At 36.1% G+C, this 19,872-nt stretch overlaps 1 protein-coding gene across 4 annotated transcripts in view; it reads left to right on the top strand.

Moving 5' to 3' along the window:
* The window catches only part of LOC128101828 (sodium channel protein type 1 subunit alpha), a 133,207-nt gene that overhangs the window by 82,997 nt on the left and 30,338 nt on the right, over nucleotides 1–19,872 (top strand). For 2 of the 4 annotated variants that reach the window (XM_052725225.1, XM_052725222.1), the window contains exons 8-17: nucleotides 92–155; nucleotides 605–746; nucleotides 1,297–1,503; nucleotides 4,283–4,567; nucleotides 5,495–5,875; nucleotides 7,101–7,233; nucleotides 7,968–8,206; nucleotides 9,497–9,670; nucleotides 10,991–11,347; nucleotides 12,388–12,870. In XM_052725225.1, the coding sequence (XP_052581185.1) occupies nucleotides 92–155; nucleotides 605–746; nucleotides 1,297–1,503; nucleotides 4,283–4,567; nucleotides 5,495–5,875; nucleotides 7,101–7,233; nucleotides 7,968–8,206; nucleotides 9,497–9,670; nucleotides 10,991–11,347; nucleotides 12,388–12,870 (2,465 nt within the window). The remainder of the gene's footprint in view (nucleotides 1–91; nucleotides 156–604; nucleotides 747–1,296; nucleotides 1,504–4,282; nucleotides 4,568–5,494; nucleotides 5,876–7,100; nucleotides 7,234–7,967; nucleotides 8,207–9,496; nucleotides 9,671–10,990; nucleotides 11,348–12,387; nucleotides 12,871–19,872) is intronic. The other 2 variants (XM_052725224.1, XM_052725223.1) reach the window with 2 other exon arrangements.

The raw sequence follows: 19,872 nt of genomic DNA, 5'->3' as shown, positions 1-19,872 counted from the left end.
CACTTGAAGAAACTAAGACCTAACTTCCCTAGTCTTTTAGTGTTTTCCACAGTACAAGTGTGTGTCATGTGACTTTCTTTTTTTCAAACAGGATATCATTATTTCCTGGAGGGTTTTTTAGATGCACTACTGTGTGGAAATAGCTCTGATGCAGGGTAAGCCAATCATTTGTGTGAGATGTGAGTATGTGTGGTTTGTTCCCATATATATGTGTATCTCTTTGTGTAGAAATTCACTGATAACAGCAACTAACTTTATGCATACTAATTTTCAGTTATTATAGTATAAATAAAAAAGAATATAATCTAAATGTTAATAATTTCTTCTGTAAAGCAAGAAGCAATACTTTGATCTGTTATGCTATTTCCCTGATGTAAGTATCAAGCTATGATTCTGCGGTGAGGAAGAATGGTTTCTTAGCAACAGCAACACCTAGCAGCTAGTAATATACTATGAAGTCAAAGGTGGGAAATGTATCAGGAAGTTGGATTCCACACCCTTGTGTCCTTTAAGTAGTGACTAGATCATTTTATAATTATAGGCTTCTACCAGAATAAAAAGACAACAGAATGTCTTGTCATACTTTCTTTTTCCCCATTTGCAGCCAATGTCCAGAAGGATATGTGTGTGTAAAAGCTGGTAGAAACCCTAATTATGGTTACACGAGTTTTGATACCTTCAGCTGGGCATTTTTGTCCCTGTTTCGACTCATGACTCAGGACTTCTGGGAAAATCTTTACCAACTGGTGAGAATTTGAAAGATACTTACTGCATTTAAGTAGAAGCATATAAGAATACAAACAGAATCATGAAATGCAAACCAAAACGTGATATAGTAGAGAAAGTATAACTTGAGATCAGGGATGTCGGCTTCTCTATCCCACTTATTACAACACATATTGAATGGGGTAAAGCTAAGAAGAGTGATTCTGTTCTGTTTCTCCATGACTCAAATGCTATTTCTCATTCTTCTTAGACACAATTTCTCCTGAACAAAAGACAAATCTCCCTTCAGCCCTGTCTCCTTCTCAAGCATTATCTCTTTCTTTTGATCTCTTCTATGAAAGGCTCAGGTTTTGGTGGAGGTGCCCATTGTTTTCCATCAACTGTTTTAGTCTTGGTGAATCTAAGAATCCCTTACAATGTTTATGACTGTATAAGTCAAAGAAGAACAGAGATAGAGGTTAAAGAAATAGTGAAGTGACATAATTGTTAATTTTGTCAGAGTTCTGCCAGACACACAGTCACCAGGTACTGAAATAATTGTGAAAGTAATTCTGGTATTCTTGTTTCTAGACATTGCGTGCTGCTGGGAAAACATACATGATATTTTTTGTGCTGGTGATTTTCCTGGGCTCATTCTACCTGATAAACTTGATCCTGGCTGTGGTAGCCATGGCCTATGAGGAACAGAATCAGGCCACCTTGGAGGAGGCTGAACAGAAAGAGGCAGAGTTTCAGCAGATGTTGGAGCAACTTAAGAAGCAGCAGGAGGCTGCACAGGTACTAAGCAGTTCAAATGGGTCTTGTTCCACAACACAGACCTTTGCTTCTCTCCATATATCTGCTTGGATTTCCCACCTGCCTCTAAGCTGCCCTGCCATGGGCCAATGTAGCTTTATTTATCAACCAATCAGAGCAACACATATTCACAGCATACAGAAAGACATCCCACAGCACTTTCCCTTTTCTATCGAATCAAAAAGGAAGGTTTTAACTTTAACATAGCAGAATTACATATAATAGAACAAGTTATCAAGCAGGAATTGCAGTTATAATATCTAGTTTATTTGTGTTTGACAAAATTAAAGAAAATATTCTATCTATCCCATGTTTGTGAGTCTAAAGTTTCATATCTAATTTATCTTTTATCACAACCAACAAAAATTATAATTGTAACTAGTCTTCAACTACAACAAAGACCCCAGAAGAATATAATATTGCCTAAGTAAACAGGGAGTGCATTGTAAGCAACTTCCAAAAATCTAAAATGACAGAGACAGCTGGCTACCTGGTTAGTCACCCAAAATTCCTCTGTAATGTTGGGGCATCCATCTTCAGCCTAGAGTTTTTTAGTCACTTCTGTATCCTGTAGAATATCTGTCAGTCTCCTCTGTGAAGCAGGAAACTGAAGGACCATCTCGTCTTGTTTTGGCAAAATTTAGTGGTCATTTTTCCATGGTTCCTACATGTCCAGTCGATACATTTTGTCAAGTAGTCCAGGCAAGAATAGTTTCTTGCCCAAATGGCTAACTTTTGCCATAAGGAAAATAAACTCCATATGAAGTTTCTTTGACGCTCATCATCTTCTTTGAAGTAAATCGGTGCTATCAGGAGCAGGCAAGTCTCATTGTCCAGAAAATCCTGTTTTTAAAACATTTTAAATGCCATATTCTATAGGTCTTTGAAGTGTTTGAAGATTACCTACCTAATTGAAATATAACTACGTATACATAGAAAACTTAACATGGCTATAAGTTTGATTATCATAGATGATTAACTATTAATCTGTATTTCTTAATTATACATTACAATTTTAAATGAGCTGCATAAACATAATACATTAAACAAGAGTAGAAATATATATAGTATAACAAAATTAACTTTAAATTTGTATCAATAAACTAAAATCCATAGCAATGTAAAACATTTTAAACAAGTTGTTGCTCTTTGAAAGTAGATTCAATAATCTACCCTTTTATTCTATCATATCTATGTAATATCTCCTTTTTGGAAATCACTTGTTTGCACTTCCTGCTTACTCAGTTAATATGATTTCCTTCTGGAGTCTCTGAGGGAGTTGAAGATTAGATAGCTATAATTATAGTTTTCCTTATTAAGAAATTCAGAAAAGAAACTCACTAAAGAAGTGTAAAGTGTATAAGTTCGAAAGACATCAAAAGACAGTTTTTGGTTGGTAATGCAAATTAGGATAGAAGGTGAATTAGATACAATCCTTTGGATTCACAAAGATAGTATAGATAATGGAGTATTTTCTCTGAATTTGTCAAATGCAAACTGACTACACATTGTTGATGTATTTATTGCCTGTGTATATTGTATATATTTATTGTACTTATTGTATATTATTTTTCTTTTATTAGTTATAAAATTATTTTATTTTAGACAAAAAAAGGAAATGTGGTGATATTTTATTTGTGCTCTAACAAAATAAAGCTTGCCCGAAAATCAGAAGGAGGAGCTAGCCATGAGTTAACCAGGTCTGGAGGTCTGTACAAACAGACAGGAAGTGATAGAGCCGGGCAGAGAGAGGAAGTGATAAGGCAAGGTGGAGAGAGGAGCTTGCTCTTTTTCAGCAGAGGATTTCACAGGGATAAGACTTGTGGCTTGCTGCTCTGCCACTCTGATCTTTCAGCTTTTACCCCAATGTCTGGCTCTGGGTTTTTTTTTATTAATAAGACCATTTAGCAATCGTGTTACAACTAATAAAATAAAATTTCATTCAAATCAAATTATATTCAGAGCCATCTTGATCATACAGAAAGAGTTCCTTCAAGCATGCTTATTCATTTACCACAGTTCTGTATTGAGGATATTGTGGGAATAACAATGACTAAAAAGTGCAGCTTCATAACCAAACAAGCTGTGACCACACAGCATTTGTCTTCTCCCATACTCTTACAACTAGGGAGAGTCACTGTTGAGATGAAGGTGGTTGGGGCAACTTTTGGAGAATTGACCACCTTCTGTTGCTTAGTGGAAAGTTATTGACCCCCCTCTCCTTCTTGTGGACAATAGTATTATGGAGGAGTGAGGAAGGGGTTGGGATACCTTTCATAACTTCAACTGATAATATATGGAAGTTATTGAACACTTTCAGAAACTGGAGAAGACCTGAGCTTGCTATCACATTTCCAACTTCGAATAGGATCTTGAGTGACTCTTCAGTTCTTCTTCCATGTTCCAGTTTGTTTTTCAGAAAAATGAAGATAATGGCCATTAAATACTAATTACTAGAATAGATTGGGTCCTATAGGTTTTTCTTTTTTAATGCCCAATGAATCTTTATGAACATGTGATCAATGTAGCACAATGCAGACTTAATAAATGTTACCATGAGGGAAAGTAGATTATTTCTGAAAGTCATTGTTAGTTAAAAGAAAGAAAAAAAATTCCCTTCACACCCAGAAAACATCTTCTAGATGATATTTGCCTCAGTTAGCTAGTGTTTTGTAAATGATAGCAAAACTTGAGCAACTTGAAGAAAGCTCTTAAGCAGTCTTTTCTTGTACCACACTAAAACGTTTCCTCCTCTATATAGCAGGCAGCAGCTGCAACTGCCTCAGAACACTCCAGAGAGCCCAGTGCAGCAGGTAGGCTCTCAGATAGCTCTTCAGAAGCCTCCAAGTTGAGTTCGAAGAGTGCTAAGGAAAGACGGAATCGGCGGAAGAAAAGAAAACAGAAAGAGCAGTCTGGAGGGGAAGAGAAAGACGAGGATGAATTCCACAAGTCTGAGTCTGAAGACAGCGTCAGAAGGAAAGGCTTTCGCTTCTCCATAGAAGGGAACAGACTGACCTATGAAAAGAGGTACTCTTCCCCACACCAGGTACGCACTGCTGAGTCCTCTGATGAAGAATTGAAACAGACGTAGGAGTTTTCATCAACTCAATTGACTATTGTTGCATTATGCCTAAAACTGCTTTTTCTCCATATAGTTATGTGAAAGCTTTACTCCCCTCCACACATACGTAAATATGTTCTTAGGTGCTTTGGAAAACAGAGGGTTCGAAGTCAGGAGAACTGGATTTTCATGTTGAATGTGCCTTCTGATAATTGCCTGTAATTAATGACATTTAATTTTCCAGTCCTCAGATCTTCTAAAAGCATCCACAAAATGTAGACTAGGAGTTAGCTACTCAGAAATATGCCTTTGGCTAATTAACAACATTATGTTGGTTTTCTTCCAATAACTTGTTCATTAAGTGTCCCATGAACTTCTGAAAATACTTGTCACAGTAAACTTTACAGAAAAGTGCACCAATCAGAATTTCAGAATGTTTAACTTCTGGTTCTACAGATACCCTATTTTACAGGTGAATCAGAAAAAAAGGAAGTGGTATTAGGAAGGTGAACTAAAATAGTCTGTGAGAGCTGCTGTAGGAATTATCTGAAGGGAAAGAGAAGTGAAAATCAGTCACAGCCCTGCTGTCCGTGTTCATCACCAGTGGATTCATCCATAGAGAGATTCTTAAGGGTGTTTCTCTTTAAACTTGAGAGATAGTGACTGGGTATTTTTCTCCCGTTATCTTTAGGCTGCATGCCAGCTATCTGTTATTTAATATCAATGGCTAGAAACAATAATGTACAGAGATAATTTAATTTCATCTGAATGCCTATGAATTATATTAATCAAAAGGAATGTGATACCTTCTCTAACAAATGATTAAATTTCTTTCAACTTAATCTTGCAGAACTATTTCAACGGGCTGTTTTAATATTATTTTCCTTTTTGTTGTTTGTGTCAACGCTTCAGTCTCTGCTGAGCATCCGTGGTTCCCTGTTTTCCCCAAGACGCAATAGCAGAACAAGCCTTTTCAGCTTTAGAGGGCGAGCAAAGGATGTGGGGTCTGAAAATGACTTTGCAGACGATGAGCACAGCACCTTTGAGGATAATGAGAGCCGGAGAGATTCACTATTTGTTCCCCGAAGACATGGAGAACGCCGCAACAGTAACCTGAGTCAAACCAGCAGGTCATCCCGGATGCTGGCGGTGTTTCCAGCAAATGGAAAGATGCACAGCACGGTGGATTGCAACGGTGTGGTTTCCTTGGTTGGTGGACCCTCAGTTCCTACGTCTCCAGTTGGACAGCTTCTGCCAGAGGTGATAATAGATAAGCCAGCTACTGATGACAATGTAAGAAAGTTTTACATAGCTCAGGCATGGCTGGCCCATGATTGCTGCACCAGCCAGTGTTTCTACAGAATGGAACTCTTGAGAATGATTCCTGGTTGGTCAAGCTGAGAATGCCCTGCATCTTGTAGCACCTTTAATAGACTAACCAACTAAACCTTAAAGCCTCGGCACTCCTTGCACAAACGCGAATGCATTACCTACTGTATATGCTAAGGATTAATTGAACAATAATGACTGCCTTGGTTGATTTGCTATGTACCCATACTGAATTTAGATATGGAGACATCACCCCTAATGCCCTATTATAAGAGTAAATAAATGGCTTTTAAGTGTAAAGGGCATATAGTAAATCTTCCCATCAGACTTTCTAGTTTATCTTTGTTTTAGTTGAGATTTTCAAAAACACTGTGCATAGATAGCTTCATCATTACCTAAAATTTCCAGGGTTGATATTTGTTGTACTAAAAATGCTGATATAGGTATTCATAAAGCCATTCTACACAAAGAGACACCAATAAATTATTAATCCCGATAAAATAATTGTCTGTGTAACAAAGGAGTATTGTGTGTTTGTTACTGTACATTCAGACAAGAACTTTCCAAACAAAGGATACTTCCTCTTAAACTGTACACTCACTTGGAATATATCAGCATGATGAGCATGACTAAGTTTAAATTAGATGACTTATTGCTTTGGTACCCTGGATGAAACTGTTGACACTGCATCATATGTATGGATTTTTAGAATATACTTTGTATTATCAATGACCATCTATGTCTTATATCTAGAAAATCAGATGACTACAGCTAAGTGTGCTATAGTCTTTGGTATTTTCTTAAAATGAAATGGCTACTTTCTCAAAAGTGAAATGGCTTGGCCATCTATATGACTTTTTAAGGCATTAGGATTTAACAATTTGTTCTTCAATTGAAAACAACTTAAATATGCCTATGACAATCTTTACCAACTATATTATAATTACATATCACATATTTCATAAAATTATAAAACCAAGGGGTCAAACATTTAAATTTTCTTTTATGACTATATGGTTAGCAGCTTAAATATTCCAGGTTAATGATTCAATAAGTCACCAATATCTGCCATCAGCAATTAAATATGAAAATGCACGGTGCATGTGTTTCATGAAAATCACTTTCTCCATTTATTTGTGTGCCATATTGCTCAAGTTAATCATTTAATGCCTCAGCATTTTCTTTACAGGGAACAACCACTGAAACTGAAATGAGAAAGAGGAGGTCAAGTTCTTTCCATGTTTCCATGGACTTTCTAGAAGATCCTTCCCAAAGGCAAAGGGCAATGAGTATAGCCAGCATCTTAACAAATACAGTAGAAGGTTTGTAACAAGCCCCATCACCATTATTTCAATAAACTTTCATTATCTTACTGGAGTCAAATATCTCTATTTATATGTTGGCAATCACACTCACAGAAAAAAAAGGAAAAAAGAAATTCTCTACCATTAAATGGGTGTTCATGCATTCTGAAAGTGTTGAATATTCAATTCAATGTACTGGACTCTGAACTCTTAATATCTTAGTAGTACATGGGAACAGTGAGAGATTTCTAATTCATCAGTCAGAAATCTTCTGTTGTAATTAGCTACAAATTTCAGCAACATGGTTCCTTCCGTCATGATCCAAAATAATTTTAAGATTAGAGAGATGAATAAGTCATTTCCACAAAATAAAAGCATATTTAAATGATGATGTATCACATTAATCCTTGCCCTAAATCTTACAAATGAGCAGCCTGTCAGTAACACAGGATTTTGCATAGAGTAAATTACCCAAAGCTATGTTCCTGTTGAAACTTCACCTGTATAACCAACAACCTTACTAGCAGCCAAGTGTTAAGAAGCAGGGTCTATGTAAAAAAGGAAAATGATTTATTTCTTACCTCTATGTTATGTACATGTCTGATGGTATCTATATTATTATATCAAGTAATTATCTTTGCAGAAAACAGAAATATGATTGCTACTGAAAGTATGTTTAATGGATCTAAAATAAATATTTGCACTTAGAAGGTAGTCATTTAGCATTCTTCCTTCTTTTTTTTTAAATCTAGAACTAGAAGAATCAAGGCAGAAATGTCCACCTTGTTGGTATAAATTTTCCAACATATTCTTAATTTGGGACTGTTCCCCATATTGGCTTAAAGTCAAACATATTGTCAACCTGGTTGTGATGGACCCATTTGTTGATCTGGCCATAACCATCTGTATTGTGTTAAATACCCTTTTCATGGCCATGGAGCACTACCCAATGACGGATCATTTCAATAATGTGCTTACAGTAGGAAACTTGGTAAGCATACAAGAAGGTAAATGTGTTCAGTATTCAAATTTTCTGCTTGGGAAACTGTTTACTACATTTAGTGGCTTATTAGCACTCTTTCAACCACAATTCCTACATCCCTGAGGCAATTACATCCAGCTGTCTGTGAGCACTGCTTTTTGAGAAATAATAGCCTTTAATGTCTGTGAAAAAACTGAGAAATAGGCATAGACCTGCAATAATGACTAAAAAGTCAATAGTGATGTTTCTAAAGTTTTGAAAATGTGAAGTGTTTCAGAATTTAAGGCCATGTTTTTCTTTGAGTGATAGCATCACTGTGTCCTTACTCTACACAGTTCAAATAAGGTCATGTGTTCTTTCAAAGTGATCAACAACATAAAAGTGTCTCCCTTTTTTCTCCTTCTGGAGTCTAGGGAGTCTATGTTCTGTTTCATAGATCTGTTCTAGATACAGATCATGAAATATTGAAAGGGCCCAGTGCATTTTGTATATAATATGATCATTAAGCCCACTTTTAGTGAATGTTTCCACTTAATACTCTCCTTTTTTTACTTTAAAACATAAGTTATTAAAATGTTTTCCAGCTGAATCAACTTAGAAATCTCAGTTTTTATTTGAAGGAAGAACCATATAAAGTATGACATGCTTTTAATACAGTATTTAGGAGGAATTTTAGGATTTTGCCAATATAGAAAATTAAAATATGCATATCCTATAGTGTATTTGTATTTTTAAATTTCTACTATTTACATTATGGAAATATACTTTTTATGCATGTAACTAATTATAATGATAGTGATGATCACATTATAACACAAGATACACATTAACAATAACTATCTCATTTGAAGGAAATAAGAATAATCTCACAAATAACCTGTTTATGAAAATCTTGTCATCTAGGTTATATGAGGTCTGGAAAGAAAGGCAATTTAGTGGAATGAATAATATCAATTTAATGGGATGAATAGTATCAAAATTGTGCATTGGTGCCCAAATTCTAAATTAGCCATTTTCTAGTTGGTTGATAAAAGATGGACATTTTAAACACCTTGCAATATTGTTTTCTTTCCCTGTAATAATTATGGTATTGACACTACCTGGTTATTGGAGCTTCTGTGAGGGTAATACAGTAAACTAATGCAACCCAGCCTTGTCAACTAAATTTGCCTCTACTAGTAAGATAGTAATAGGATCAGTAATGGAAAAGTAGCCTAAGCCTTTTATCCTAAGGAAAATATGCTATACTTACCATAATTATTATCTGATAGAATTTTAGTAATTTTGTTTTGATCTTAGGTTTTTACTGGGATCTTCACGGCAGAAATGTTCCTGAAAATCATTGCCATGGACCCGTACTATTATTTCCAAGAAGGATGGAATATCTTTGATGGTTTCATTGTGACACTAAGCCTGGTAGAACTTGGCCTTGCCAATGTGGAAGGATTGTCTGTTCTCCGTTCATTTCGACTGGTAAACAAGAGAGTGGCAATAATAATTGTTGCCGGGTGGTGGTAGTGCGCACCTTTAATCCCAGCACTTGGGAGGCAGAGACAGGCGGATCTTTGTGAGTTCAAGGCCAGCCTGGTCTACAGAGCAAGATCCAGGAAAGGCGCAAAGCTACACAGAGAAACCCTGTCTTGAAAAACCAATAATAATAATAGTAATTGTTTTCCCCAATGGTGTTCTTTCATAACACTTCCATAGACTTTCCCACACAACCATTAACTTCTTAAGATTTTGTGTAACTTGATGCTTCTAAATGGGAGTGATATCTCTTCAGGTATTTATTTCAAAAACAGCTTTATTCTGAAAAGTTTAGTCATGTAAACTTCATTAATATTATCAGTTATTAGTTTGCAGTGCTGGGTTACATAACACAGAACCTTGCACATACTTAGAAGTTGAGCTGTCACTAGTCCTGTCATGTGAATGCTAATGTTTTTGTTGCTATGTTGACAAAGTATTGTTTCTAATGACTTGTACAATTAATGTTTTCGAACTGAAGAAGTATGCTTAACAGAAATGGTCAATATTTTAATAATAACTTGAAAGTGTAAATAGCCTTTGGTAGCAGTGGATGACATTCACATAAAAGGTATGCACGCAATTTTAATTCTAGAAAAATCTATTCCATCAAAAACTAAAAAGTTTATAGTACTATTAAGCATAGGCAGTAATTCATATAGTACTATTAATCATAGGCAGTAATTCATATAGTACTATTAAGCATAGGCAGTAATTCATATACATTGCCCTGAAGATCAAAGAGGAGTCATAGTAAACATGCCAGGTTTACAATATATGTGTATTTGTTTATATCTTTACTCCAATGTAATATTAATAGATACAAATATTTTTTCTATTTATATCAGGCTCAATGTAATGCTACTTAGAACCTTCTTGACAAATGAGTTCTTTGACAGAAATTATTCACATCCACATGTTAATAAGACAGTATGAAATTTGGTGGGTCTCAGAGAAGCAAATTAAAGAACATAGGTTCCAATATACAATTAAGAATTCACTTTCAAAGAAGATGATCTATATAATTAAAAGCTGGAAAAGTTAGATTCTTTCTGGGAGGATCCAAATGTTAATCATGAATCTGAGAAAGTTAGAGCAAGATATTATAGGAGGATTTTTTAGGGGTATGTAGTGCTATGGACCTCATGGCTGCATTCAAGATAGGGAAGTGGTCTGTCAATGAACTGCACCCCCTTATTCCTTAGTAAATCTCACTATAATGCTTATGAAGATCATAATGTATATTAATTTGTTCTCATTTTCTAGCTCCGAGTGTTCAAGTTGGCAAAATCCTGGCCCACACTGAATATGCTCATTAAGATCATTGGTAACTCAGTGGGCGCACTGGGAAACCTGACCCTGGTGTTGGCCATCATTGTCTTCATTTTTGCCGTGGTTGGCATGCAGCTGTTTGGCAAAAGTTATAAAGATTGTGTCTGCAAAATTGCCAGTGACTGCAAACTCCCACGCTGGCATATGAACGACTTCTTCCACTCCTTCCTGATCGTGTTCCGTGTGCTGTGTGGAGAGTGGATAGAGACCATGTGGGACTGCATGGAGGTCGCTGGCCAAGCCATGTGCCTTACTGTCTTCATGATGGTCATGGTGATTGGGAACCTTGTGGTATGTATGCAAATTCGATATGCATTTAAGATATATATTAATAGCATAACAGAGTGATACCCCTTTTATTAAAACTAACTTTTATCATCATTAATTTTAAATGCCTCTGATCTTCGATATGTTCATATTCTTATTCTGAAACAAATACTATCACAATATATTATGGTAATATAGAAATACAGTTTTAAAATGTATGCACACCAACATTATCTATAATTTTTATCCTCAACTCCATCTTATGTCAATCATTTCATCACATTTATTTTGCAAATTGCATAGAATTATTAAAATTTTTCATAAATCTGCCACATATATGTGTGTGTGTGTGTGTGTGTGTGTGTGTGTGTGTGTGTGTGTGTGTGTGTGGTCTTTTGCTATAGAATAGTGTTGACAAGAATGGTCACTGCTGGCGAATACCTTTAATCCCAAAACCCAGGAAGCAGAGGCAGGTGGATCTCTGTGAGCTCCAGGCCAGCACAGCCAGGACTACACAGAGAAACCCTGTCAAAAAAAATGGTTAATGAATGTTCTGAGAACTTAAGCTTTTAATTTTAAATTTGGTAATAATCATGATTTTATTTCTGTTAACAGTCAACAGCATAAAACCACCAAGAAAGAAATGCCAAAGTATATGTAAATGAATATTTGCAAATATTAATGATTTTTAAATTTAAAACTGTTACATTGTATCAGTAAATTTATTTTCTTTTACTCATACAACTTTACATATAATGATAAATTAATTCATTTAATTCTTCATTTCATGTGTGGGAAATCTTCAGAGCAATAGGAAGAATGCTTTTGTTTTATAGAGATGGAGCCGTATCACAAATTCTGAATGCCCAACATTTTTCCAGGGCTGGGTGTTGAACCCAAGGCCTCATGATATGCAGCATGTGCTCTGATCTTAGCCCACCTGACTTCTAATGACTGCTGTGTCTCTTGCTCATATAGCTTTAGATTATTTCTACACCTAAGGGAATAGAAATCTCTGTTCTTCTCTGTGTTTTGGTGAACGTGTACCTATGTCTATTTTCAAGGTCCTGAACCTCTTTCTGGCCTTGCTTCTGAGCTCATTTAGTGCAGACAACCTTGCAGCCACTGATGATGACAATGAAATGAACAATCTTCAAATTGCTGTGGACAGGATGCACAAGGGAATAGCTTATGTAAAAAGAAAAATATATGAGTTTATCCAGCAGTCCTTTGTTAGGAAACAGAAGATTTTAGATGAAATTAAGCCACTTGATGATCTAAACAACAGAAAAGACAATTGTATATCTAACCACACGACAGAAATTGGGAAAGATCTGGACTGTCTGAAAGATGTGAATGGAACCACAAGTGGCATAGGGACTGGCAGCAGTGTGGAAAAGTATATCATTGATGAGAGTGATTACATGTCGTTCATAAACAACCCCAGTCTCACCGTGACTGTTCCCATTGCTGTGGGAGAGTCTGACTTTGAGAACTTAAACACAGAGGACTTCAGCAGTGAATCAGATCTAGAAGAAAGCAAAGAGGTAAGATTCTGTAAATTGGGGAGGTAAAAATGTATACATATATATGTACAAATATATATGTGGTTTGTATTGTCTGTATTGATGATTTGTAGAACATATTTGGCATATCGTCAAATATTATTTTATTGAGAAACAAAAGATTTAATAACAGGGAGGTGAATGACAAATCAAAGTATAGTATACTGATGTGTGATTTTTCTCATCCTTATTAAAGAATATCTGTTAAATTACTAACAAATAGTAAACAAAAATAGCATCATTATAAGGTTACTTAATCCTTACAATTAACAAAGGAGGGGCATGTTATTGTAACTTTTCCAGTAAAAAAATTAATAAATAAAAATAGCTTTGGATGCTTAAGAATGAAGGTGGCACCTGGAGCCTTTGTCTATAAGTATTCATATTTTTTCTGTGTATTACCTCAGCTCAAATACATAGAAGTAAACTTTCAAAAGAAGTGATCCATACTGTTCTTCACAAAATTACATTATGTTGTAGTTCTATGTGGGCTTACATAACCAAAATTTATTTATTCACAATTCTGGAAAGTAGAAAATCCAAAACCATGGTATCACAGGGTCAGTTTTTGGTGAGGGCCATCTCCTAAGGTTGTAGATGGACACCTCCCTTGAGTCTTTACAAAGACTGTCTGTGATATGTGCACATGAACAGAAATAGATCTGTTGTCTCTTCCCCAACTTTTAAGGGCTTCACTCTATTGGATTATAGCCTTAGCTTCATGATTCATTCGCTCTGTAGGGTGCATTAACAAGCCCCACCTTCATATATATATATATATATATATATATTCATTATTTGAAGATGGAACAGAGGACAGGTGGGGGAATACAATTCAGTCCATGAGATCTTACTTTAAGATATTAACCTAAAACGTTAGTGGATATTAGGGCTGTCCCTGACTTGGACTGACTTACTATTACTATTTCTCACCAACCAATGCATTCTTATTTACTGTGTTGCTGGCTGTGGTGTTCAGTAATTTGTGTGTTATGAATGTATTTTTTACTGGGATATAACAATGGTATTATACATTAAGGAAAGGGACAATTTTGTAAGACAATTCCAAAGAAATCTAAAACAAGGAATCTGTGGTTCAAGCTTTGATGGAAGTCCCCAAAATAGTACAGCATCTTTAGAGTTTTCATAGTCCAAATGCTTTAAAGACATCAGTATGTCAACGACAGTCGATTCCTCACAAAAATTTGCTGGCATATACACCATGATCAAGGGAAACCATGGGGTATTTTGGTAGGTAGTTGTCCAGGAAAGATACCGTTAGCGTACGATATAATTTAGGCTATGGAGTATGTCAATTTAATAATGACTCAAGCTTTTGTAACAAGTTTTTGTGTCAAGTGGATAATTCCCACTTTTAGGAGTAGGGGCTGTTATTGAAACTAGCAATGGCTGCATTGAGATATTTTGGGGATTTGTAGTGAAAAAAGGGGAAGAAACAGCACAGAGACACAAGAGTGGGAAAATCCTGACTACAATGTCCATGGAAAGGGATTTGAAGTGTTAAAAAAACAAACAGCCGGGCAATGGTGGTGCATGCCTTTAATCCTACCACTTGGGAGGCAGAGCCAGGTGGATCTCTGTGAGTTCAAGGCCAGCCTGGGCTACAGAGTGAGTTCCAGGAAAGGCACAAAGCTATACAGAGAAACCTTGTCTCGAAAAAACAAAAATAAAGAAAGAAAAATAAAAATAAAAATAAATACATCTTCCTTCCCACACTCCAAATCCGTTTCCTCCATTTAAAATGCTTTGCCAAGTATTTTAACCCATTGAGTCAATAATAACTGACAAACAGAGTATCAGGGGTCTCATTCATATATGTCTGCATATATGTATCAGTTCAGTAAAAGGCTAAGATTTAAAATAGATCATGCTCTGCTCATAGGTCGGCACACACTCAGTTTATAGATGAGTGCTTTCTCTGTTGCATCTCTATGTGAATGCAACAGTATATTATATATCTTTTGACCATGGCATTCCAGATTGATTTATCTTAATCACTTCAAAGTTAAACTCTCATTAATATCCATAAATAAGATTCCTGTAAGAAATCTGGTCTCAGAATAAAAACATTTCGTGATAAAAGTTAAAGCTGAGCATGAGAAGAAGCCATCCAATCCATTCCTCCCATAGACACACCGAGCATGCTTTGCTTGCTCTGTGTTGTGTTTTTTCACCTTCAAGGTCAAAATCACTTTCTGTACCAGAGAAGATCTTTAAAAGCAAGAAATGTGGCATAAATCCACTGTGAAGGGAAAATGCTCTTAGCATCAAGATTGCAGTTTTAAGTGATTTTGGAATGCCCTAGTGGGCAAGGCAAAGTGCGTATTTCAAACGCAATGCGGTTTGTACATTCCTTCATCTCAACTCTTAAGCGAGCCTGCCAAGTATATATGGATTCCATAGATCAAAGGACACGTGTATAATTTAGCTCCTGAGGTTCACGGGTACAAATATACACAGTTTGTAATTAACTAGTCCGTTTGGGATTTAATAAGTTAAAGATTTATTAATAGCCTAATAAATGCCAAAATGGATCTAAAATATTTTACTAATCTCAAAACAGTGAGAATTAGTACTTTAAATTCAAAGTAAAACTTAGTAGCAATTTAAGAACAGAAAAAAGAGACCAATTTACCTTCTTAAATTTTAAATTAATAAAAATTTTTGTTTGAAAAACATTTGGGTTTAATTGTTACCCAGTATCTTTAGAATGTTGTTAGAAATATGTTTTGTGTGCAGAGTTGACGTAAGCCCTTCCCTAGCAGTTAAAGAACTTTCCTCCATATTTGAGTGGTAGTACTATATCAAACAAATGACTGCATTCATTCTTTTTTAATTTTGACAATGAGAAAAAAAAATATCAACAAGCATATGTTTGCTTTTAGGGTTTAGATACAATGTTTTATCCTGTGCTTAAAATGTGAGTAACAAATTAAATAAAGACATTGCAACTCTTAATGACACAACAATGAAGGTGAAAGTATGAGAATTTTTCCAAATTTACATTTATCTCAAATATTAGTGTTTTTAATGTGGACATTATTTGCAAGTGTCTGTAAGAGGTTTACAAAGATTAACTGTTTATTCAAACTCAAAATAAAGCATAGTAAATTCAAGAGAGCAGAGAGAGAGAGTGAACAGGGTCACCCCACCTCAGGTCAAGTAAACAAATTAATGCAAATTAGAAATAGAATTCTATCTGTAGACTAAGGGAGGACAGGCCTTTATATAACCCAACTTTTGGTAAACACAGTTGAGTTTTTGTGTTTCCAATTACACACCAATGTTTATCTCGTTTTCATTTTTCTTTTTTTGATCTTACTGTCCTGTTATGTCCTCATTACAAAGAAATTTTCCAATAACTCAAAAGAATAAAGTATGAGTAGAAATAATTTAAAGCTCAGATTATCTTTATGAATTAGCATGCCGATATAGAAATAACAAGAAAACCTGTCAGTCTGTGTATATTCTTTAAAAAAAACTATGTAAGAGTGAAAACCTTATGTAAGCATAGCTTAAAAAGTCAAAATATGAATGTGAATATAAATATATTACAAGTGAGTCTTATTGAGGTGGGTATCTGTAGTTGGAGTTTTCTCCAGTCCCACTCAGGCCCACAGCCACTCAGACATAAGTAAACACACAGAGACTTATATTACTTATAAACTGTATGGCTGTGGCAGGCTTCTTTCTATCTAGTTCTTATATTTTAAATTAACCCATTTCTATTAATCAATAAGTTGCCACGTTGCTTGTGGCTTACTGGTAATTTACATTTTTGCTTCTCATGGGGGTGGTGGCTGGCAGCATCTCCTGACTCAGCCTTCTACTTCCCAGAATTCTCCTCTCTCCTGTCCCGCCTATACTATACTTCCTCCCTGGCTACTGGCCAATCAATGTTTTATTTATCAGTCAATCAGAGCAACACAATCATGGCATACAGAGCCATATCCACAGCACTTCCCCTTTTCTTTCTTTTTTTTTTCAAAAAGGAAGGTTTTAACTTTAACAAAGTAAAATTACAGATAACAAAACAATTATCAAGCAAGAATTACAGTTACAGTATCTAGTCTATTTATAATAGCTAGTCTATTCATATTTGGCAAACGTAAAGAAGATATTTTATCTATCCTATATTTGTGAGTCTAAGGTTTTATATCTAACTTATCTTTTATCATAACTATGGAAATTATAACTATCTAGTCTTCAACTATATCAAAGACCTCAGAAGGATATAATATTACCTGAGAAACGGGAGAAGGATGCAAGCAACTTTTGGGAGTCTTGCGAGAGTAGACAGAGACAGCTGGCAGCCTGAACAATCATCCAAAGTTCCTCTGTAAAGTTGGGGCATCTATCTTCAGCTCACAGGCCTAGAGTCTCTCAGTCACTTCTCTCTGTGTCCTGTAGAATGTCTGGCAGTTTCCTCTGCAAAGCAGGAGCCTGAAGGACCATTTTGCCTTACAAAGTTCAGTGGTCACCTTCCTATAGGTCCTGCATGTCCAGTCGATACATTTTTTCAAGCAGTCTGCAAGAACAGTTTCTTGCCCAGATGGCTATTTTTGCCAAGAAGAAGATGAACTCCATACGGAGTGTCTTCGATGCTCATCTTTCTCTTTGAAGTAAATCTGTGCTGCCAGGAACAGATGTGTCTCACTGTCCAGAAAGTCTAAATTTTTAAAACATTTTAAATGCCATATTCTGTAGGTCTATGAAGTGTTTGAAGATTGCCTACCTAATTGAATTATATCTATGTATACCTAGAAAACTTAACATGAGTATAAGTTTGACTATCATAGAAGACTAATTATTAATCTGTATTTTTTAATTATCTACTACAATCTAAATGAGTTACATAAGCCTAATACAGTATATTACATAAACAGGTATAGAGTATTGTTGCTAGAGTTTTCCTGCCTGGCCCACAGTCAGGACAAATCTCTCTCACCCGCCAGTCCCAAGCCGCTTAAACCCGATCAAATAAACACAGAGACTTATATTGGTTTCAAACTGTATGGCCGTGGCAGGCTTCTTGCTAACTGTTCTTACAGCTTAAATTAATCCATTTCTATTAATCTATACCTTGCCACGTGGCTTGTGGCTTACCGGTACTTTACATCTTCCTTATCCTGATGGCGGCTGGCAGTGTCTCCCTCTCCAGCTTCCTGTTCTCTCAATTTTCCTCTCTGTTAGTCCCGCCTATACTTCCTGCCTGGCCACTGCCAATCAGTGATTTATTCATTGACCAATCAGCAACACATTTGACATACAGACCATCCCACAGCACCTCCCCTTTTCTTCTCTTAAAAAGGAAGGTTTTAACCTTTACACATCTCCAAAGTCAGCTTGGTATATTTGGGAATTTGGGCGTAGCTTCTCTTACTACTTCCTGCTGGAGGGGGGCGCTGTATCTTTTGGGGAAACAAAGAAAATTTTAGGATCATGGAGTAGTCCGTGAGGCTGTATCATCTGAGCCAGTTGTCTTGAAACGGTTCTGGATGTTGGATCATCTGGGCCATGGTGTCATCGGAGACCTTTCAGGTGGTCTTGGCTGGTCAAACCTGATGTATCTTAATCTGGAACAAATCCATAGCCTCTGGCTTTCTATGGAAACAAAAGCAGAATCTCCTTTCCAAAGCAACATATCCTTATATCCAAATTTTGAAGTCAAGGTACCTTTAAAATATACATTTTGGCATAACTCAACAGCTTTTACAATCAAATGTTTTTCTGCAGTTAAAAATCCCAAAGACAACACAATCCAGATTCTCTGTGTAATATTCATCTTCACGTAGCTTATTTTTTTATATTAATTTTACTGTCTCTTTAAAGACTTTATTTTTTAAAACTATGTATTTGTTTCTATAACTGTATATATCACCTTCTTTGTCTCTTTCAAGCCTACGTATATTTTACACACATTCTAAACTATTACATCTGAATCTGTCTTATTGTGAGTCTATTGCTCCGCCCATCTCAGCTTCCCAACATGGCGGTGGTATTACCGCCAGCTCTGGGAGCCATCGTGGGTCCATGCCTTTATCCAAGCAGCGTGCAGCCCAAAATACTCTTTTTTTTTTTTGTTTTGTGCTAGCAAAGTCTAAATCAACCATGCAGCTTAATGTGCCACTTGCAGAGGCTTCATTCCCGCCAAAAGCGGCAGGCCGAGCGCGCACGCTAGGAACCCGCCAGTAGCTCAAACCGGCAGCTGCCGCTCATTTGAGAGAGACAATTAGGAAGCTGTTTTTAGCTCCGTTTTAGAATCTTTTTTCTCAGTTTTTAGGTGGGAACTCTTGCCACCACGTTGGACGCCATTTGTTGCTAGAGTTTTCCTGCCTGGCCCATAGTCAGGACAAATCTCTCTCACCCGCCAGTCCCAAGCCGCTTAAACCCGATCAAATAAACACAGAGACTTATATTGGTTTCAAACTGTATGGCCGTGGCAGGCTTCTTGCTAACTGTTCTTACAGCTTAAATTAATCCATTTCTATTAATCTATACCTTGCCACGTGGCTTGTGGCTTACCGGTACTTTACATCTTCCTTATCCTGATGGCGGCTGGCAGTGTCTCCCTCTCCAGCTTCCTGTTCTCTCAATTTTCCTCTCTGTTAGTCCCGCCTATACTTCCTGCCTGGCCACTGCCAATCAGTGATTTATTCATTGACCAATCAGCAACACATTTGACATACAGACCATCCCACAGCAGAGTATAACAAAATTAAGTTTAAACTTGTATCAATAAACTAAAATCTATACTAATGTAAAACATTTTAAACAAGTTGTTGCCCTTTAAAAGTAGGTTCATTAATCTACCCTTTTATCCTATCGTATCTATATTCTATATTTCTATACCAGGTATCTATTTGCCTTCTACACAAAATGACATCTTGAAAATGTGTCAAAAATTAAAATAATGCCTTGGGTTGGGTTCTTGCAATTCTCAGTCCAGGCATTCTCAGATAA

This window comes from Peromyscus californicus, unplaced genomic scaffold (assembly GCF_007827085.1).
Source record: "Peromyscus californicus insignis strain IS unplaced genomic scaffold, ASM782708v3 Scaffold_7__1_contigs__length_154581171, whole genome shotgun sequence".
NCBI classification, from domain to species: domain Eukaryota; kingdom Metazoa; phylum Chordata; class Mammalia; order Rodentia; family Cricetidae; genus Peromyscus; species Peromyscus californicus.
Note: the sequence above shows the minus strand (reverse complement) of the source record. Positions and strands in the feature narration are given on the sequence as shown.